The sequence below is a fragment of the Merops nubicus genome, unplaced genomic scaffold, assembly GCF_000691845.1.
Source record: "Merops nubicus isolate BGI_N331 unplaced genomic scaffold, ASM69184v1 scaffold1779, whole genome shotgun sequence".
NCBI classification, from domain to species: Eukaryota; Metazoa; Chordata; class Aves; order Coraciiformes; family Meropidae; genus Merops; species Merops nubicus.
Window position 1 is genome coordinate 99,026 of NW_008632829.1, and position 22,484 is coordinate 121,509.

A 22,484-nucleotide genomic window follows, 5' to 3' on the forward strand; every position below is an offset into this window, starting at 1 on the left:
GTTCCTCATTGACAGATTGCAGGAAGCATAAAGATCGATGCTTCTTGTCTTTAGGGAAAAAAAAAATCCCTCCTCCTCCATACCTCCTAATTCAGATTCTTCTTAGACATTTTATTTGCTGCCTTGTAGCCCAGCTCTAACCACAGTGCTGCTTCCAGCACTTGGTGGAGTCAGTAGGAACCTTTCAGTTGGCCTTACAGTGAGCTGGAAGACAGCAGGATGAGGTTGTTTCCTTCCCCTTGTGTGCCCACAGCCAGAGACTCCTCACAGCAGCACTTTGGAGGAACCCAAACACCTCACAACCTTGTGCTGGGTGTTTGCCAAAGAGCCTTTAGAGACATAACAAAGCAAACAACAAAAAGAGGCCATGTATTTGTTCCCAGCACACTTTGATCAAAGGGGAAGGAAATGGCAACTGAAATGTGCTTACAAAGCTAATGAATCCCAAAGGCTCAGAGAAAGGATGGGTATAGGGAAATACCCACACACACACAGCCCCAGGTTGGGTTAGGGCAATTCTGTGAGCTGTGGCAGCTTTAAAAAACATTGTGGGATACTTTCTATGGGGAGAATCTTGTCTTTTCAAGTACTTCTTGAACCTTGACTGTTAAATTCAGTTCAGATTTTCTAAGGATGAATGTGGCCAGTTATTCTCTGTTTTTGAGGCCCCTAATGCCATGAACTTCCAAAAGATGAGATTCCAATTAAACATCCTGGAAAAAGGTGGGATCTGAAAAGTGGAATCTCACCAGCAGCTGTGAGAGGGTGAACTAAAAGTGAGGTAGGAGAGGTCTTTGCATTGTAACGGTCTGAGATGTAGAGGATCAGGTGATCTCAGCGTAACAGCAATACAGCACCCTCAAAGAGCCCACAAGTCTAGGAAGAGTTGCCCGTTTCTCATTGGTTTTAAGTGACATATAATGTTTTATCCCACCAGTTTTTTTAATGTACCTTCTCTGGTTCCTTCCCAGATGGGTGACTGGCCATTGGAGTCCCTGCTCTGCTACCTGTGAGAAAGGTGTCCAGCACCGGGACGTGACTTGTGTCTATCAGCTGCAGAATGGCACCTATGTTAACACAAGAGACCTCTACTGCCTTGGCAACAAGCCAACAACAGTGCAAAGCTGTGAGGGACGGGACTGCCTTTCTATCTGGGAAGCATCCGAGTGGTCAAAGGTAGGAACTTGATTCAAGAAAGGAGCCAGAGTGCTCACAGCCCTGGGTACACTGTCCCTAGTCCAGCCAAGGGCTTAAGGTGAAGCCTGTTGTCACAGTCAGCATGCTCAGTGCCTCACAGTACTGGGGCACTGGTGGGACTGTCATATGTTGAGCTCTTTGGAGCTGAGGTTTGTATTCCATATCGGATGAGTTAAGGCAGGTTTTAGGCATCATGCTATAGTGACTATATCTTCTCATCTGAAAACTCTGACCACCAAGGAAAAACATTTCACTGACCTGAGGCCAGAAGTGTAGTAACCCACCAGAGCTTCTGGCTCCATTTAAATGTGGTATGAAACAAATACCAGATTTATCAACCATCTGCATGTTACAGAGAACGTACAATCTTTGGTCCTTATCCAGCCTTCTTTTGTGTAATTCCAGGAACATGGAAAAGCTGGTTATACTTTGGATAAAAAGTGCATCTCCACATAGTTGCAGAGTTCAGAAATTATTCTCAGATACTATAAATGCATTTCAGATACAGATGATCTGTGGTCTAGCCAGTTAGCCTGTGTTTTGCTTAGCAGCAGAGTGAGCTGGGAATATGCCTACAGTTCATGACCAGGACTCAGCTAATACAGGGCAACTTTGCCTGTACCTTGTGAGTTACAGTCCTAATAGGGTGTCCATGTTAGTTTTGATTTTTTATCTGTTAGGCTCATCTGAATGATGAGAAAATCCTTCCACTCTTGGTGCAGTGCTGACAGTGCTCTACCAGTCTCATTCCAGACTAACCACGTTATGGGACTGTCCAGCAACAGTCATTTCTGTGGGAAGGACCTTCCCTTGTTATTCATCTCTATTTTGAAACAGTGAGCCCCTGTTTAAAACACTGTTGAAGGACTTTTGCAAAATATTATTGTTAAAAATGTGCTTAAAAGCCACAGAAGCTCAGGATACAGGGGATCCTGCACTGAGGAACAGTGCTTTTAGCAAACACAACGTGGTTCCATTGTCCACCTTGTGAATAGGAAACACTGTTAAAGGACTTTTGCAAAATATTATTGTTAGAAATGTGCTTAACATTTCTGTGTTGAGCCACAGAAGCTCAGGATACAGGGGACCCTGCACTGAGGAACAGTGCTTTTAGCAAACACAACGTGGTTCCATTGTCCACCTTGTGAATAGGAAATCTTTGTTTGGCAAGTGAGGTGGTAGTTAAGTGAGAGTGGAGTTTTCTTTCAGCAGGGGCTGTGTCTCTTCAGCAATGCATGAGAGGTGTGTTCTTTCTGAGTTCTTTCATTTCAAAAGATGTGGAGAAGCACACCAAAGTTTTAACAAGTTGTCTGGTAGGTTTTTTGTGTGTTGTACAAGTAACCCTTTCAGATGATGCCCTCTTTATTCCTTACAGCTGAACCAGCTGAACTGTTTATAGCTGGTACTGGTTTTGTGGTGCAGTTCCTGCCTGATTTACATAGGGAGTTTTTAACTGGGTCTTTTGTTAATGATCCCAGGTACTTCTCTCTCCTTGTTATGAAACTGAGTATGTCAAGTTACAGAAGACTCTTCCCAGCATGGAAATCTTCCATATTCATGATCACGTAACTCATTTGCAAACAGAATATTTTTAGATCTTTTTTTTCCAATAACTGGTTTACTTTTCCTTTGGTAATTTTATTTACTTTTTATCGTGTCTGTAGTTGCCCACTTGTGATTTTAAATCTATTCTTGTTCTGGCACTTTTCTGCCATTACATAGCACAGTTGACTCCAGGACACATTTGATGCTCTGCCAGTTTGAACACTTCTCATAACTAGGACTTTCTTCAGTGGTCATCACTTTAATCCTTAACATTCTAATCTGATGTTTTTGAGTAAATATCACAGTATTGGTATCATTTTATAAATCAGTTTTCTTGTGTATGTTTTTGAACTTTTTTAGTTATAAAAAAAAACCAGTTGACCACACTGATGTCTGGTCCCCAATCAAAACTGTGTTTTCAAAGCAAATTCCAATGCAATCTTCCCTGTGGAAAAAACTAAGTTCCCCTCTTATTGCCAAACACTTGAGATTGTTTTGGACAAAGTACTGCTCAACCCATTTTTAATGACAAAAATAGAGACTGTCAGAAAAAAAGGTGAATGTTTCTACTGTTAGGGAACTATAGGAGAAAAAAGTATGGATTTCCTTCAAATAAAGGAACTATGTCTCAACTGCAAAGTTGTGTTGCTCCTTTACAAAACCTCATGGGATTTTCCTATGTAATTTGTTAATAAAATAAGACCTAATGGTCTCATCTGGGCACTCAAGGACTGTGCATATTAATTTGTAGACTGCTCTGTTGTGGAACCTCTGTAAAATTTATGTGTTAAGAAATACTTCATGAAAACAGAAGACTTGAGGAACAAAAAAAAACTCTTAAAGAGAGTGATTTATATGTGACCACCAAAGATCTGTTGGAAACCTTTTGCAAATGCTGTTTTGTCTAGGAAAGTATATGCAGTATTAATCTGTGAATGACTTAAAAGCTTGTGGGAAGAACAAACAGTTGGTGTTTTTCCCAGACTTGCTTGTAAAACCCACCTAGAGACTTCTCCTACTGTGAAAAATACTCCCACTTCAGTTTGATTTACTCTGGGTAAATTGGATGGTTTCAAACATTTTATATATTGTGCTTTGTAGTTTGAGATGAACGAGTGCAACCCTGAGGAGTCCACCTCAGGAGTAAGGAAAATGATATATAATTTTGGAGAGTCTATATAACTTGGGGCAAATTCATGACTTTAAGATACCATTTAGGGAGCTCCAGCCTGGGATCTCTGGCAAGTCTTGCACTACAAGGAGTCCAGCAAAGCAGTCTCTGGAATTCTGCACGTCCTGGAAGAATTCCTCCCCATATCTTGCAGAACTGTACAATTGTCCTCCTTACAAAGATGTTACACCATGAGCAGCACACAGTAAATTAAGTGGAAGGTTTCCCAGATTTTCAAGAAGTCACTTTGTAGTGCTCTGAAGTATTTAAAGGCATGTCTGTTTGCTTGCCAGCTCATAAACGCTTGTCATTCATGGCCTTAACAAGGCCAGCAGGTCAGAACTGCCTGGATTGTGTTTTTAAGACAGTTAGACAGGCATGCTGAGATTTGTCCATTTGATGCAATTTATATCAAGCTGATGCTTGTTTCCAGCATAGACCCCCTGGATGGAGAAGCTTCTTGGAAAACGTTCAAAAGACCTCACAGAATATCTCATATCTTCACTATTTATTCAGTGTCAAATCAACTGTCTTCTCCATGCTGATCCCCTCAAGGGGAGAACTTGACATGCTAGAGGAGGTTAGTTTTATCTCAGTGGGTACATATATCATTTTTCCACCCACCTGTCCCCAGTGGCTCGCTCTTAACCACTGCAGTGGCATGAAAATGAAGAGCAGAGAGACCAGCAGTGGCATGCACTTAGATGTCTGTGACAACATCAGCAGATCTGTTACTCTATTACCAAACTGGCTATTTGGAACAGAAATTCTGTTTCAGTTCCTGTCAGTGTCCTTTTCTCACCCAGTACAGTCAATGAAATTAAGACAAATTCTCCAGTGGAACAGAATTTCCAGCCAGCCATTGGCAGAGATAACAAATGGGTGACCAGATATCTCTGCTCTTTAGAAGCTGCCTTCATAGTGCCCAGGTACAAAGACACTTGTGGGTAATTTGTGCTCACTCACCTGGATGCTCGTTTGAGTGCCCAAGTGTCTGAATTGAGTCTTCTTTCAGCAACTGATCCTAGCAGCTCTGGTAGCATGCTGCTCTCTCAGAGGACTTCAAACAGCCCCTGCTTGTGCTTTTGGCATTCTCTTTGACAGGGAATTCTGTCTTTCATCCCAGCTAGCTTTCTGGCCATGGTTGGAAGCTGATCACAACCCTGGGGCTCACTGAGAAGTGCCTCTCCTGAGCTATCCCCTTAGTACATCTGAAGTTCTTCAGATCTAACGTAGTGAGGAGCACATGGCAAACGGGAGGGTGAAGGTCACGTGTGTGTTTCACATGAGAACGTGTGTGAGAACTGTGACTCTGCCATGGTGTGCACAAACTACTGCAGAAATGTGTTTGTATCAGCAGTCTCCTGCTACTGTGATTTAAAAAAGCATTTATCACCATGACTGATAGTTTTGAAAGAAGGCTGATTTTCAGAATTACCATTTTTCATATGTAAAATATTTCACAAGTATACACTGTGTTTTTCAAGTTACTTTTTTATGTTTAAAAGGGTCTTAGCTTATTGGAGGAAATCTTACAGGTTATCAGTTTTCCTCTGTGTTCCTAAACCAAACTTTTCCTTTTAGGTCTGTTACCAAAATTATCATTTCTAGGCATGGTGTAACAGCAAAGAAATACCTGTTCTTTTGCAGTGCTCGGCAGACTGTGGCAAGGGCATCCAGAAAAGAACAGTGACCTGCACAAATTCTCAAGGAAAATGTGATGCAGCCACCAGGCCAAGAGATGAGGAAGAGTGTGAGGATCACACAGGCTGTTACGAATGGAAAACAGGCGACTGGTCTAAGGTAAGGGTGAACACTACATGGCATTTTCTTTCTAAGGGCAAAGACATTCAGAGTGCTGTGCTTCTGTGTGCCCTCTGTGTTCATTTGAAGTCGAAATACTTGGGAAGGAAGAGTTTAACTGGTTTTGACTGGAGGTTTTACTGGGATTTAAACTTTCCCTTTATTCCATTTGTAACCCAAACATTGCAAGACAGGCTTCTGGATATGACTCAACAAGATCCAGAGAAGTGTATTCCAAATAGGATAGGGATGAGTATTGGTTGACAGCGTAACCATCCAAAGGCAAAACCTACACCAGATTCCCACCACAGGGGGCCTCCTGTTGTCAAAAACCTATTTTATAAACAAAGCTAAAACTGCTTTCCATATTTCAAAACACAAATTGGGAGCAGTTCTGGCTAGCAGATGGAATTCTAAAGAAAACTGTTCATTAGCAGTATCTTCCAGGAGTGCAGGGATCTAAGGAGGTGTCGCATGCCCAGTCTGGGTGAGCTGGAAAGAAAACAGCAGAAGGCTGGTTTCCTTGAGTGTAAACATGGGTTAAAAATTTGCACTTAGAGTTAGGAACCTCATCACTGAGAAGGGAAATTTCACAAGGGGGATGTGGTGAAAGGTTTTATCTCACTCAGAGCAGCAGCGTGGAGCCAAGAGGCGAGCTGGACCTCAGTGTTCTTAGCCACAAGTGATCAGTGTGAAGGTTTGGGAGAACTGTTGTTAAACTGAATACTGCTGAGGGGAGGCATGGAGAAGCCCACACAGAGACAGAGGGAACTGGGAGCACACACAGCTAAATTCTGTCCCTCTGCCTCATGCAGGTCCTGCTCACAGAGTCAGACAGTATACACTGTTTTATTACCACGGATGCAAGACGAGAGCTGTGCAGCTGCATTTCATGCTAGTCTGGGACCTACACAGTGTAGGCCAGTCCTAGACTTCTTCCAACCACCTGAAATGAAAGAAAGCCATGAATTTGAAGGCAGAGCCAAAACCATCAGTCCCTTCCTCAGGGCTGGATTTCACCTTCACTTAGGCCTGGCTGAATTTAGTTTCTCCAGTGACATCAGTGGAATTAATTCCCAAATGCAATGGATTAAACCAGAGCAGAGTCTGCTCTGTATTCACATTCAGATCTTAAAGTAATAGGTAGTTTTGCTTGGGAAGGAGGCCTGGCAGTGTGAGAAACAGCCTTTGCTAGCATTGATCATAAAACAGCCTTTACATTACTGACTTCACATTTGCATCAAGAACTAAAATTTCCCAGGAATATTATATTCCAGTTTGGATTTATCTTATCTTTGGAACTGCACTGTTCTTTAAACAGAAAACCTACTTTGTGTTCTGGAATGTACAGCATGTGCAGAAACCACTGGGATACAGTAGTTGCATTTTGCATTCCAAAACCCCAAACTCCAGCAAGCAAGCTCCAGTGAAATAGAGGCCCAGGATGGGCAAATTGGCTTATCTGGGATTGCATTTTTTTTACATTATGATTAGGAAGTACAAATATATATGGATATACCCTGGCATGGATAGACTAATTTAATGGTGTCAGTGCTGGGGAATGCATTAAGAACCTGCCACATACAAAAGGTTTGTATTTATGCTGAGCCAGGAATTTGTTTCACAGAATGTTTAGAGCATTGAACTTTATTTTATTCATAACCTGGCACACAGAGTCTGTGCAAGCTGGCCAAAACAAACAGTTCCCGTGTGTTAACAGGTGAAATAACATTATTTATTTATTTGTGCAATTCTAAAACATTTTGGCATGCAAATTGACCCGGATTCTCTTTATAAGGAGGAATATGAAATACTTGTGTATTCACTGATTACATGGATTGCAAGTTCAGTATTGTATGAATGGTTCCAATCTGATAAAGCTGTTGGCTTGCTGCTAGAGAGGCTGCAATCATACTTTGGTCACAGGAAATAGTGTTGATGGATTTAGTGTCTGCATGTGAGCAGGACAGGATCAGTGCAAAATCACTTGTTATTTGCAATTCTTAACTCAGGATCAGGATCCTCCTTGTGCAAAAGGGCACGGAGTTTATGTGCTGCATATGTGGCCTGCTTCTGTCTGCAGAGAGCTTGTGCCAGCTCTCTGCTTCCCAGGAATTTCACCCTGTATGAGTCCAGCAGGATGTTCTTGGACTTAGGTTTGGATTGTAATGAGCATTTAAAATTCTAGACATATTGGTTAATTCTGACTGGACACTTGGATCACACGATTAGATTCTTATTCTCTGAGTAGAGGGGTAAAGAGACAGCACCACTGGACTGACAGAAAAGGATACGGGTAGATACAATTCTTTGCAGCAAATTTATTGCCCCAGAAACCCAGAGATGAAGTGTTTGGTGTGCAATTAAATTCTTCACAAGCCCTGAGTAGAGGACTTCAATCATGGTGATCCAGAAGCTTCAATGCAGGGCTTAGACTTAGGGAGAGAGCCTTTACAGCTATCAGCAACTCCTCTTTTGTGTTGTCCAGCTCAAAATAATTCCTCCTTTAAGGAGAAACACAAAGTCTGCAGCAGTTAGGTTATAGTGAACTCTTTCAAATTCATACTTCCAGGGCAAAATTCCATTGTAAAGTGTTTGTTCCCAGTGCTGTAAGAATTGCTGTGGGACCTTTGTGCTGACTAAGATGGAAACTTTTTCTGTTAATAAAAATTGATCTCAAGACAAGCAACAACTTGTTGCAATTATGGCATTGTACATTTATTACTTATTGTTGAGAATCATCAGGGAAGCAAGATTTAGCTAACAGTAGTAATTACCACTGATTAAAATAAGGGGCTTTGATGTGTTATGTGCAAACAGCTTGAATGGTGACTTGGCCTCCAGTCCCTAATTTCCCAAACCAAGATCTTTTGAAGATACCAGAGTGTCATGTAAGAAAGAGGCAAAACCTCATTTAAAAAGTCAAGTCCAGATACAACTTGTAAATAGAGCAGGCTGTTAGGGTGGTAGTGACAGACTGTTATTTTTATGTTATTATTAGTAGTATTTATAGACTACATGGACTCTGTGCAGGAGAAAACAGATCACTTCCCTAAGTTGCTCCCAGGCCTGTATAAATAATTCACCTCACATGTGACAGCAGTGAATATGGTTATCCTATATAAGATCTTGGATCCTGTTGCATTCAGAAGGTGCAAGAGTGGGCAGCAGTAAAATCTCCAGATCTATGCCAGATAAATTGTGGTTTTATGTTCTCAGACCCTGGAATCACTTCTGTGGAGAAGAGGTGAGGGCTGGAGGCATGGCTATGCTATCTTTAATCTGGACCTACCAGCCAAATCCTCATCCACTGGTCGTTGCTTGTCCACACTCTAGGGAAGAGGAATTTTAATCTGTTTTCTGTCATTTTTTTGTCGTAGGTGCTCCTTTACTGCATATTATAGCTGTGGAAAGCCTTTGGAGCTAATTGAGCAGATTCAGCAAGTAGTCTTGGCTGTGATATTTGTATATTCCCAATATAGTCACAGCGTATTTCAAGTGTTGCATGAAGTTCTCTTTGCAAACCCACAGGGCCAGGTCTTTAAAGTTATTTTCAATGTCTTTGAGGTTACCTTTGTTGGTCCAGTGCTTGGGATTAACAGGCTGTGTACTGTAGCTCTAAAGACAGTGTTGTTCTGTTATTAGTAGCCATGTGTAACCTCCCTTGGCACTGCTATTAAATATGCACTACTGCAGCTTCTCTTTTAAACCCCTTATCTTAAAGGGATAGAATTATTACATTTAGCATTTAACACAAACACAGCACTGGTATTAGGAGTTACATAGCTAAACTCTTCCTGGCCCAGAGTCTTTGAGCCTAGTAGACAGACAGATTGCACAGTAAGAGACCCTCTGAAGGTGTTAACTTGAAATCATTTCTTTTATTGCTGCCTGGGTTCTTCAGAATTGCAGTTCATTATATCACCCTTTTTTATATATGACGCAATGTACAAATCCAAGCCATCTCCCATTCAGCTCTTCCTTCCAAAAGGAAATTCCACATCCAGTTTGCATTCAGTTAAAGAAACAAACATCTCATACACTCGTTCTGCTTTGAAATAGTTCCTCCTTGTTTGAAATCTGAGCTGTTAAATGTTCTAGCACTGGAAGCATTTTTAAACTGTTGCTGTAGTTGTGCTGGTCAAAAGAACAAACAGAGGTTGCTCAGTTTCCCAGCACTTGCCTCAGAACTCTTGGGCTGCTTCAAATATGCCTCTTGGTGCTTTAGCAACTTCATTCTCTCCTGAGGAATTCTATTTTGCTGACAAACTTTATGTCAAGTTTGACTTTATATCCTTACTGTGACAAATATGGACAGGTAGTGGACAGAACGTGTGTCTTTATGTGTGTGGCTCCATGGGAAGCTTGGTGGGACCCAGAGCCTGAATCTATGACATCTGCTGTGCTTGAAGGGAGCAGCTGCAGGACTTTGACTTCACCTGGAAATCTATCTCAACTCCTGCTGTTGAAAACATATGTCCCAAATGATGTGGGTGCCTGCTGCAGGGAGGTGCAGGTGATGTTCTGGCTAACTATGGTGATGACAGTGGTGCCTGAAGGTGACCAGCACTAGGGACTGCTTTTGAACTACCCGAGGGCTCCCACCGTGTCCTCAGCTCTCTCCCCTTCAGGGAAAGCACTCGGGGGCAAACGTACAGGCCAAGGCTGTATTTCCTGAGTTCCATTTCTCCAGATGGCTTTTGAGCTCTTCTAGGCTGTAACTGAAGAGGCAAGATTATATAGCAGGAGCAATTCTCCACAAGATTTTTATGGATTTTTCTTCATTTCCAGTTCTACTTAATTGTTTCCCTATTTTATATGCCTTGACATCCTCTATTTCCATCCTGTGACTGAAGCATTGTCTTTCAAGCCAATAGCACAGAATGGTTCAGGGTTCCCAGTTTCATTTATTCTCCTTTTAACTGGTATTATATCAGGGAAGGTAGAATTACAAGCCAGATACACTGGCTCCATCGTTGGTGCTGACTTTCACAAGGGGGCATTTTCAGAAGGGGTGGAAGTTTAAACATACGACTTCTGTCCCTCAGGCAACAATTTAGCTCGTTAACCTATTATATTACATAGCCCAATGAAAAGATTTTTAGAAGAAGAAAGACACACAGAAGCCTTGTAATATATTGGCTTTGCCATATTTTTTCTGTGCAGTTACAGTAGGTGCTCTGTAAATACTAAGGCCTGTATTAATCTCGGATAACCCAATGTAAATCCAGGGTAACTGTCTCTCATTCTTCCCTACAACCCGTTGGCTACCAGCCAAGGATCTCACTCAGCACAGTGGGTCAGATATCAGTCTCTCTTACATTAGTGTAAACCCAGATTAATTCAGCCACTTTGGTTAATTCAGGCTTATGCCAATGCCATGCAGATCAGAATCTGACCTGATGGACAGTGCAAGATCTTTGGGTCTCATGTAGGAGCCATCACAGATTCACTCTCTCAGGTGAAAACAGCAATCTATGACATGAAGCTGGGCTTCAACCAGGAGAGAAAGTAGAAGAGAAATCTTTTTGTACCTCTTTCCATCTCATATAACCACCTGGCACTACTTTCAATGAATACAGAAAGACTGTACACTCCAGAAACTGGAGAGCACTAGTAAGGATCAGCTTGGCAAAGTGTGAGGTTAAACAATATTCTTGTTGCCAAAAGGTGTCAGCAGTGATAAAGCACGTCTGAAAAATTACCTACAGCCACCTGCCCTTCCTGGACATCAGGAGCTGCAGTTTCTTTACAGTATTTTGCTCAGCCTATGAAATGCTGGCTATGGATTCTCATCCCAGGAGAGTATTAACAACAAGGAGGAAAAAAAAATCTAATTTCCTATAAGAAAAATACTGGTTTTGTGCCAGATGTTGAGGTGTTTCATCCTGAAGATCAGCAGTCATTCATCATAATGGGTGGTAACAAGGATTTTGTAATTGCAAATTAATCATTTTGGCAGGATTACAGCAGATTGTATTCTCTAAAACATAAAACCTCTAGTCTTGCATTACACCAAAAAGCATGTCAGGGTTGGGATTTGGGTTTGGGTTACGTTTGTTTCAGAAAATACTCTACAATCTTCCAGTGCCAGGAAGGCATGTTTTCTGAGTTCCAAATGTTTGGGAACGTCAACAGAATCCTCTGTATGCCTCACTTTTAATGATTAATTCACATTACATGATAAAAAGAGTAAATCAAGGACAGCTGTGGTTTGAGAGGTATATTCAAAGCTGTTATAAATATAGAAGCAAACTGTCCTTTGTTCTAACATTCATTACAGATTCATGGCTTGGTCCACCATCTGTTTATGATAAGCTATGGACAACTTGTTAATTCTTCATAAAGGTTATAACTAAGTTCATCTCCTTCTACCTTGGAGAAAATGACTTTTCTTGTTGAATTGAGAGAAAATTCTGTATGAGGGATGGTCACTTGAAACTGCAGTCGTAGTTTCAAACCACAGCTGACAGACCCTTTCCTGCTGCTTACTCACTTTGGCTCAGGAAAAAAATCCATGATTTATGGCTGCTCATGTGCATTCAGCACTATAGCTAGAAACTGATGTTGGAAGATTGTCCACAGGCCTCACTGATACAAGTCAGTTGTCCTCCAGAAGGTGACATGAGCTGGATGTGACAGGAGAGGATCCAACAATCTTTCGTATTCAAACCCTCTGCTCTTAGGCGTGACCAGGAGCCACAGCATCAGAGTCTCCTAAAGCTAACTACTGCCCCTAGGAGCTGCTCTGAGTTGTACTGTGAGCTGTGATTCCCCATGGTTTGTTCCTCTGGCATGTGATCCCTGATGTGCAAACCACAGCCTTTCTTGCCAACAGCTAATCTCAGAGTACTCCTCACTAGAAAGGATGAGAACAAATGCCCCAAAATTGGTTATAGCAGCAAGGGATGCTCTTCAGTTTGGGGAAGCTGTTGCCACTATTCTAGTAAAAATTTCATGGAGCCCTGTAGAAGGAAGACAGAAAGCCATTGCTGTGCATTTCTGAAGCAGAATAGTACCCTTCTGAGTTATGGTGAGCTAAAACCATCACCTTTAGTTTAACTTCCACTGAAGAAATGCATGGAATAAAAAAAGGAAGAAAACTAATGTTTGTTTTACAAAGCAGAAATCACTCCTCTGTTCTGCTGCAGTGGAATCAATTTTATATCAATTTGTTTATAATATTAAGGGCCAAATCAGTGACCCATCAAAATCTGGCCAACTCCAAGTGACTTCAATAAGTTAATGATTTCAGCATAAAATGAAGAATTGTGGCACATGGTTTGCAGTTTACATACGACAGAGCTCTGGGGCTATTGGTTATTTTTTTGTGCTCTTCACTGTCAGTGCAGGGCATGCTGGAGTTGAGAACACTGGTTTCCTTTATGATTTTATTCCACGAATTTAGGTAAATGAGAAGTGAACCATCCTGAATCCAGAATAAGAGTTCTGAGAAAAAGGCTGGGAAGTAAAAGCCTCAGACAGGGAGACATGAGGGGAGATATCTCCATGTTCCTCCTGCCATTTCACAAATCTGTCACCTTGGGCTGCTTAAAGCCCAACCCAAGGCCCTTCTACTGCCTTGTACCACTGAGTACAAGTGATCACTTGGTTGTGGACGAACTTAGAAATACAGGGTTTTTACTTCCACTTGAAATAAGCATTTTAGAAAGGAAAGTTCATAGAACCATGGAATGGAAAGTTCTTATGAGTGCAGCTCATATCAACAACAGACTTCTGTATGGTCATGGGTCCAGCAAGCAAATTCCCATCACTGGTTCCTGGCCGCCTTAGGTGCCCTGTTTGAGATAGCTGTTAGGCTCCATTCACAGTCATTGTAAGACAGGCAGCTCCAGGCAGTATTTTCATCTCCATTCCTTAGTAAAAGGCTGAATTGCCCTTTGAAGTGGTGACGCTACTCTGCTGATCTCCAAGAGAACATCAACAACTGGTTCAGTAAGATGAATCCCACCCCTTTTGTTCTTTCATTCCTTTCGTCTGTGAAACATCTTATGGTCAGAGGTGGAAATATTGTACAATGGCCTTAAACCAAGGCTGAGCCTCTATCTGGACTTGTGTCAACTGCCAGCCCCAGTCAATGCAGCTGCAGTTGGGAAACAAGGCATGGAAAGTGAAGAGAAGCCGATGGCAGTGCTGGCTGGCTGTGCTGTTCCCCTGGGACCCTGGGCTGCAGAGGCTGAGTCCTGCTCGTGCCTCTGAGGCAATGGCTTCTCCTTGCTTGCACAACAGTTTGTACAGCTCATCTCTGCTGGAGTTCCTGGGAACGTCCATAGTACAAATTATTTGGATGGTTCCACAGTGAAGGAGAAAGTGCTACAAAAAAGACCACGTTCATCAGTGCTTTGTCTGAAAGGGGGCACGTTCTGTCATGTGTTCCAATACATTGCCTCATGTTCCAAGGTAGGCTCCAGTGATCCTATTAATTGGGAGAATAACTTCTCCTTTTTGATATTCCTTATTTAAAAGCCTAGTTCAATAAGTGCATTTTTTTTAAATGGAGAACTAAAGCCTCCCACCAAGATCAGTGGTTTGGAAACAGAATTCCATCATAACTATTTTACTCTTTTTTTTTTAATATGAAAAAGAAGAAAGCATGAAAGACAAGCCTGTTCAAATATTTGCATTCATTTTCTCTGAGTTATTCTGAGATGTTACTGTGTCTAAGATCATGTTTTTAAAAATGTGAACAGTGGGTAATTCACCATTTAAAGTTTGTGCTACTCATCCAAAGAGGTTTTTGCCCCTTGAATCCTTGCAGCACACAATGTGTATCACTAGTAGGGACTGCTGTAATTTTGCAGTCTTTCCAATAGCCTTATGAGCTTTCTAATGACTACTGAGGCATGAAGGCAACAATCCTCCAGAATATCTCTAAGGAACAATTAGTGTCAGCCTGCTGGTGCTCCCTTGTTGGACTGTACAAAGAGATGAAGTGCAGTGTTGGTTCAGCCTCACACCTTTCAAAGCTGAGTAGCTCCCTGTCTAGAGAATGCTCAGGCAGGACTGAGATGACAGAGATGAACAGCCTCTTGCTGAAATTAAGTAGTCCTAATGGAGTCTTTAGTTTAATTAATTTTTAAATACCTTGCATTGAGATAGCATTGATCATTAACTGATGAATAACTAAAATCTGTGTTCAATGGAGCTTCAGTTCCCAAGGTACTCTTTGAGGCTAACATCTGTGACAGGAGTCAGCGTGGGACTGCAGCTCAGGTAGCCCATGAACCCTTTGCTCAGCATAAGCAGCACACACTGCTGTAGAGGCAGAGCAAATCCTGAAGCTGCCAGCCTGAGCTGAGCTATGGGTTCCCATGGTTGCATAGTTGTCCATTACTATCTAGCTTACTTAAAATTAGGTTAATTATGCCTTTTACATGAGGTGTTTTTCAGCATGATTTCCTGGCAGGTTTTGCAGGTGGGATAAGCTACACAGTGTTTCCACTTCATACATGCCACAGATCAAAACATCTCACATCTCTGCTTCATCCTGTTCTCGAAATCCACTTTGAAAGCTTGTGAGAAGTAAATTCTGCCTGATTGGTATAACAAATTGAAAGCCATTTCCTCATTAGCATCCACCTGGGCTGCATTGCACAAGTACTCAGGGGCACCATCACTGCCCAGAACATTCATGCATTCAGCTGTTAATCTCTGAACTCTACACAATGGAACTTTTCAGAATAGCAAAGTCACACTTAATTACACAGAGAGCCATGCTGGAGGTGCTGGTCAGGTCTTGGTCCTTAGGGTCATGCTGTTGGGAAGTACAGCTGTAGGCAGTTTGCAGATTGCTCCTCTCTTTTCCTTCTACGATACTGTCACATCAGCCATGAGCATTTTCTGCTGTAATTTATGGTTTCTTCCCAAACTGAGTCAGGAGGGCATGCATTTTTTCTTGGCTAAATTAAACAAATCAGTCACTTCACAAAAGTTTCGAAATGAAAGATTGTTGTAAGCAAGACCAGATATGTTCTTTTTACAGATCTGGGGTTCAAAAAGAAGGAAAAAAAAAAGAAAGAAAAGAAAAGAACAAGGAAGCTTGAAAAACAGCTTACAGTTGCTTCAGGCTAATTAGATGTTATCAGTGAAAAGACAGAAATTTCTTTCTTTAGGATGATGCCATGGTGAAAGTTGACCTGGTGTTTATGAAAGCATATTGCATGCTGCTTTTCAGCTAGAACTATAGAGTTTAAATTAGTGATCCTCATAAAAAGCCTGATGTTAAGGTGTGTGGAGCACTGACTTGCAGAGCACACACATGTATACTATTAAAGTCTCAGGAATGGAGCAATTACAGGACGTTTGTCATTCATCTCAGATGCTGTGTTAGAATCTTATTAATAGGAACTTGTCTTGCTTTCTTTCTGACTTTCATAGAGGCAAGAAATAAGACCCCTGGGGGAAAAAACACTCTGCCCTATCCTAACGCCTTGAAATACTTGAACTCTGAAGTCAGTAAAGCGTGACTCCATCTCTGAGTATTGGAGCTTTAGCCATGGTGTTATCCTTGGCTTCAGCAGCTTCCAGCAAACTGGGGACAAACCAGTATCTTTAAACATCAGTTGACTGCAGAGTGATGGATAAAAAAAAAACACATCTTGCCTTCAGCTTAGTTATGACAGTCATCTTGAACTGTATCTCCCTCCAACTGATCAGCCTTCTAAATACTGGAGGACATTCAGGATTGGCTGAAGGGATGCTATGACCTTCTACTGGAAAAAACAAGTCTCTTACAAAAAAAGGCCAACATCTTTCTCTTAGAGGTTAGGAAAGTGACATTTTCATAGGTGACACATGGTCTGAATGCATCCCTGCTTAGCCAGCAGCCCTTAGCAAAGGCATAAGCAATGCTTCATTATCCCATTCAGTCCTGAACAGATCACAGCCTGTCCTCTGTCGTGGTAAATCTGTACCTTTGCCTGTCCCCACGAAGCCTAAACAGAGGGATTCTTTGGACTGCTCTCTCTTAGGCATTCCTCCAGCTGCCCCATGGGCAGCCTTGCCTTGGCTTCATTCATTCTTATTCCTCCCTATTTCTCTGGCTATCTTTTGTAGATCAGGAGTTGATGAAGTCCCTGACATATCTCAGCACTTACTGTAAATTCTTTCTATTTTAATACCTAATATTCTCCTGAGGCATTTGCTTTTAAAGCAATTAGACATCTGTCAGCACCTTTGTTAGATTTCAAGCTTTCATATCAGTATCCTAAGGTGGAAATAACATTCCAGTTGAAAACTCATAGCTTGATCTTGGGGTTGGAGTTTGTCAGTGAGTAAATCTTCTTCAAGCTGATAAATGCAGCTGCTGCCTTGACAATTTGTGAGTTTATTTCCTTCTGGATATCCCCACTGCCTTGCGTGTTACTGCCAAAGAATGTGCATGGAGGCATTCTTATATTCCTTTTGCCTTCTCAAGCAGTGTTTGAACTGGAAGTTGCAAGGGCTCTCATTAGGTTCCCTTTTTGTAACTGTTCATTAACCCCCTCGTTTTTACAGTGCTGAACAATCCTTTGATCTTTGCATGTGGGTGGACTTCCAATTTACAATGCCCAGTTTGTCAGTTCAGTGCATCATGGTTAAACTACATGAATTTTGCATGTGTTTTTCTGATGGCAGTATCACCAGCAGGGCCTAGAGGAAGGAAAAGCCACCTCTTTCTTTGACACTGGCTTCTCTGTCCAACTACTTATTGGAGTCCCAAGCTTCTCAGAGCAAGCAAGTTGCTTGTGGGTTTTCTCTTGGTACTTGTGTAGCAGCTCAGGTGGCAGGCAGAAATCCACCAAAAACCAGTCCTTCACATTCACAAGTCACTTTTCTCCATCATGGCATCAAAACGTGTGTGTATCTCGAGGGTTACATCAATGCTGGTAAAGGCTTTTCCAGTGATCAGAGTGTTTGTTAATAGCAGTGTGAGAATTCAGTGTTTGACCATGAAATCCAGTGTCCATCAGCAGCATTTTGGATACAATCAGTGCAGTTCCACTGTGCAGCACTGCAGCCTCTCAGTGTTCTGCACAGTGGAACTTCCACTCAGAGTGGTGCAGTAGCTGGATCAGGTGCTTCAGGATCAGGATCACACCCTGGCACAAGAGACACGTTCTCCATGGCAGCTGTTGGCTGCCTGGAAGTTCCTCTGACTTACAAGGCCACAGCACCTTTCCTTACTCAAACTCCTTGTAACCTGTGCCTAAGTCTGAGGGTCCTGTATCAGAGGGCACAGAGTGAATCTAGCCCTGAAAGTTGTTCTGTGGTTACACTTACTTGCTCCATAAATATTTGGGACCAGAGAGACCATAGCAATGCAATTTAGGTGTCCAGAGTAGGAGGGAAGGTATTTATGGGAATTTGCTCTTCACTTGGAGTTTGATTTTTATGCCTCTTTTAATGATGTCCTCTTCTCATAGTGCAGCATGAGTAACAATTCCCCCTTTGTATGTATTTTGTATCTATTCCTATTTCCTATTGAAATTCCTAGGAAAGAGACTATCCAAGTACAGAGTTGAAAATTTCATCTTAAAATAAGCCAGATGTCTAACCTTCCTTTAGCTGCCAAGCCCAAAAGAGTTCAAGAAAGATGTTAAAATCTGTCTTCCTGGCTGTGAAAAACTAATTGCATAGCATAGGTGATGATCCCAGTATCCCAGGAGAAGGAATAAAACTGTTTCGGGCAAAATCTCTGCTCTTATTTGTCTAAGGATTGGAGTTGGCAGTGTCTGTGGAAAAAGTTTTCATTGCTTGCCCTCCTTGCTGGTTAACAAATGCAGAGACAGAAACACAGACAAAGGTAGGTGAGTGTTTGTATGTTGGTATCTATCTGAAAACCTCATTCACCTTATGAGAAAAAATGTTTTTTCATTCTTACTTTCTTTCTTCCCTGCCCCATGTCCCCATTAAGAGCATCTGTAAGCACAGGGAGTGCCTAAAAGCCAGAGGCAGAGGTTTCAGACTCACCATATTACAGTCATGTGAAGAAGCCCCATGGTCTGGATGGGTTCTTTTATGCCTGTGTGGTAGCAGCTATTGTTTGTGAAATGGATGGACAATTCACTCCCCTTGCAAAGAGTTTTGTGAGGATTAAGATGAGTAAAGCACTCTGGAAACTAAAAGTGCCATTTAAATCCTGGGGATTAGAGGTTGCGTATGACTAGTGAAGTGGAAGGGCCTAAGAGTTGCATTAATCAGGATAAAAATTGTTAACTATAAATCCAAATGTCATGGCCATGCCCAGCTGGCTTTCAGACTGGTAGAAGTCACGGAGAGCACATAGTGCTGGGGAAGAGCAGAGAGACACCCAAGACTAATAAAATGCCTGCATCTCACTGCAGAAGCCAAATTTATGAAGGGGATTTAAATAAGGGACTTCAACAATTGCTTTTTGGAATAGCTCACTGTAGGGCACACAAGGGAAAGGCTCATTCAGCAGAGTCCTAAATACCATAACCATTGTTGAGGTATTAATAGACAGCGACCAAATTTTGCTGTAAATTCAACATCTGAAAAGCTGAAGTGCAAAAAAATCTCTTGTAAACTGGTGTGTTGACTCTAAATTGAAATAAGGAGGATGTAAAGAGAAAAAAACCCTTTATTTTAAAAAGACTTATTTTTAAAAAAAAAGTTCCAAAATACATTTAAAATTTTAATATAGCACAGAAGATACCTTCAGAATACAATAATCAGGTCTGGAGTGGGCTGCGTAGCTGGAAACACAGGGGTGAGCTGCACAGCAGGACAGCTTGATGGCAATGTCCTGAAGGGATCTGAGCCAGAGATTGTTCCAAATGGAGAAATTCAGTCCTAGAAGGCACTGGGAGAAAGAAAAGGAATAAAAGCAGGTGAAATACAGGGAGGAAATTATGTGAAAAGCAAATGCAAATTCTGTAAGTACCCCAAATGCAGGAAGCCTGTTTAATAAACTGTCATTAATGTGACTAAAGGAAACAATTAGGTGAAGAGTTTGTTATTTTTGACAACAGGATTCACTAATCCTACAACTCCTCCTACCCAGAAAAAAAGTTGTTCACGTTGTGTACATGTATTTCTGCAGTGGGTTGTCTGAAGCAGGACTCCACCAGCTCTATTTCACATGGTCCTGTTCATCTAGGGCCATTTTTTTCTTAGGCCTCTCAGCAACTGACTTGAGAAGCAGCAGGGGGTTCTCATGATGCTTCCAGAAGAAGACAACCACAGCTTTGCTGTGCTCTCCCCCACAGATGGGAGAGGTGGAGGCCCCCATCTATCCATGTGATCGTTTGCCCCTGAGTCCTAGTCTTGCAAACATCCACGTTGCATACATGTCCTTCGTCCTTGGTCTTCAGTCCTACCTCAGTGGTGCTCATCTTTTGAGCTTCTTCAATATTGGGCATGCTGTTTTTAAGAATTATCACGCTGAGGTGATAGTGTTGTTCAGGGAGAGAGCTCCAGTGCCCTGACTTTGTTCAGAAACAGCAGAGGACAGAAAACGTGTTTCTACACCATCCTAATTGTATCTCCTGAGTTTTCCCTCGCCACCTCCTCACCCCCATCGTTTGCTTGTGTGTGGCTTTAGCAGAAATAGGAATCTTACCAAAGTCCTGCAACCCATTGTTTCTTTATTTTAAATACAAGGTTCTTTTATTAACTCCAGCTGGTGCACCTCACTGTGCTCACTGTGTTTGCTTTATTAAAATTGAACAACGTGCAAGTAGGACATTGTAAATCACAAGTGACTGGGCCAGAGGAAGAGGGAGGGAGAGGTAAGGACTCCAGTTGTATGACAATAATGAGAGCATATAAACAGGCTGGGCCTCCTGGCTCATTGAGGCCAAAACTCGTGGAGTACAATTTGCAATTGCTCCCAGGAGGACAGACAAGTGCCAGACGGTTAGCAGGGATAGCTGAGAGGGAATGCTTGAATACCTGGTGTGTTCTCTCACGTGCCAGAACAGAGCTTCTCAGAGGGCTGGGCATGCAGGAGGAGCTGCCTGCCTCTGCTATAATCCCTGCTTTTATCTTCTGGCAGTGCCTGGCAGGGGTCATCTTGTCTGTGGAGGAAGCCTTGCTAGACCTTACACTACTTGGAGAGGTACCACCGAGTCCCTCATGGAGAGAGAGGTGGAAGGTGCTTGTCCATAATGAAACAGGACAGTTTTCCAGCTTTGCCTCTTTGTGGCTGGTGGAGGGAATTGCAACTCTGCCTGCTTGAACTTCATGGGTATCAGTGGGTGTAGATGGACTCAGAGCAAGTCCAGACAGAAAGACAACAGCTTCCTTCCCTGTGCCAGGACGGTTCCCTCTGCTCGCAGGACTCCTTGAAGCTGCAAAATCATCATGGACAAAAGCAAGAGCTGTAGGAAGGGTCCCTGGCTGACACGGTGACCCTGTTGTTGAGCCCTCAGCACCACAGCGAGCTGCCAGTTTGCTGCACGTTTCAGATCTGGCAGTGATGTTTCCGGTGTACGGGTGTGATTTGGAAGCTACACTGCCTGGCCCGTGTCTCAGTGCCTTCTCTCCTGCAGTGCTCCTCCACCTGTGGGAAGGGCCTCCAGTCCCGCGTGGTGCAGTGCATGCACAAAGTCACCGGGCGCCACGGCAGCGAGTGCCCCGTCCTGGCCAAGCCCGCGGCCTACAGGCAGTGCCACCAAGAGGCCTGCAACGAGAAGATCAACGTCAACACCATTACCTCGCCCAGACTTGGTGAGTGAGGGGCCCTGGGGGGAAGATGCCACCTGCCAAGGACCAGACAAAGCCCAGGGTCCCAGTGTGATAACAGTGGGGCCTCAGGGGATTGCCCATGGCCAGAAATCGGGAGAGGGCCCCCAGTCAGACTCTAGACTAAAGGTCTGGTGTGGATAGGTCCTCTCCTACCCATTGAGCCCTGCCTCAGGCTTTGCCCAAGCTGGAGCACTCAGCAGTGCTAGACCTGAGAGCCCAACAGGAGCACACAAGTGGAGGGAGGCTGATTGATGGCAGAGGTGAGGGAGCTGACAGGCATATCTTTCTCCCTCACAAACACCTTCACACCCTGCTTTTGCTGCACTGAGTGGAAACTATGATGATGATTTATTCATCTTTGCCCCAAGGAAAGTACATGACCTTGACAAGCAGAGCATCACTGTGGGGTTTTTTTCCTTTTCATTTGCTGCCACAACAGTGTGGCTTGATGAATTAATTTGATGAATTAATTTGGCTTTTCCTGTGAACCCTTTGATTTTCTGTCAGTGTCCTTCTCCTCACCCTCCCTGCATCCCCTGTGTGCCTGGCTGAGATGACAATATGGTGATAAGCAGTGTGGTTTCTGAAACACCTTAACACTGTATTTAAGAAATGGCTCCAGTTAAGAATGCTTCTGTTAATACAAAGCTGTGGGAATCCATGATTTCTCACATCATATTTGCTCAGCTTAGAGCCACAGCTCCAAGAACCAAGCTAGTTACTTTACATCTCACACATCATCACTGGTAAGATGAAGCTGAACTAAGCCACACTGAATCAGCTACACTGACACAACCTCCTCGGTGCCTCCCTTTGCTCTCCAGTACAAAAGGCTGGGTTGTAAACAGTGCTGCTGAGAGCTTACCAGAAAGAACAGTCTCCACCCTCTTAGCAGAGCTGGGCTTGGAGACTAAGAGTCCTCTAATACACATGAAAAGGTGGAGCTGCTAAGTAATAGAGAGCAGTTTTCTAATTGCACCATCCAATATTAAACAGCACTTAAACTAGGATCAGACCTGAAGCTTCTGGAGTGAAATTTGCTTCCCAAAACTTTAAC

General features: G+C 42.7%; 1 protein-coding gene across 1 annotated transcript in view; it reads left to right on the forward strand.

Moving 5' to 3' along the window:
* Positions 1-22,484, forward strand: part of ADAMTS17 (ADAM metallopeptidase with thrombospondin type 1 motif, 17) — a 110,230-nt gene that overhangs the window by 85,237 nt on the left and 2,509 nt on the right. Inside the window, exons 14-16 of the mRNA XM_008948008.1 lie at positions 972-1,176; positions 5,564-5,716; positions 21,232-21,409. Of these exons, the coding sequence (XP_008946256.1) occupies positions 972-1,176; positions 5,564-5,716; positions 21,232-21,409 (536 nt within the window). The remainder of the gene's footprint in view (positions 1-971; positions 1,177-5,563; positions 5,717-21,231; positions 21,410-22,484) is intronic.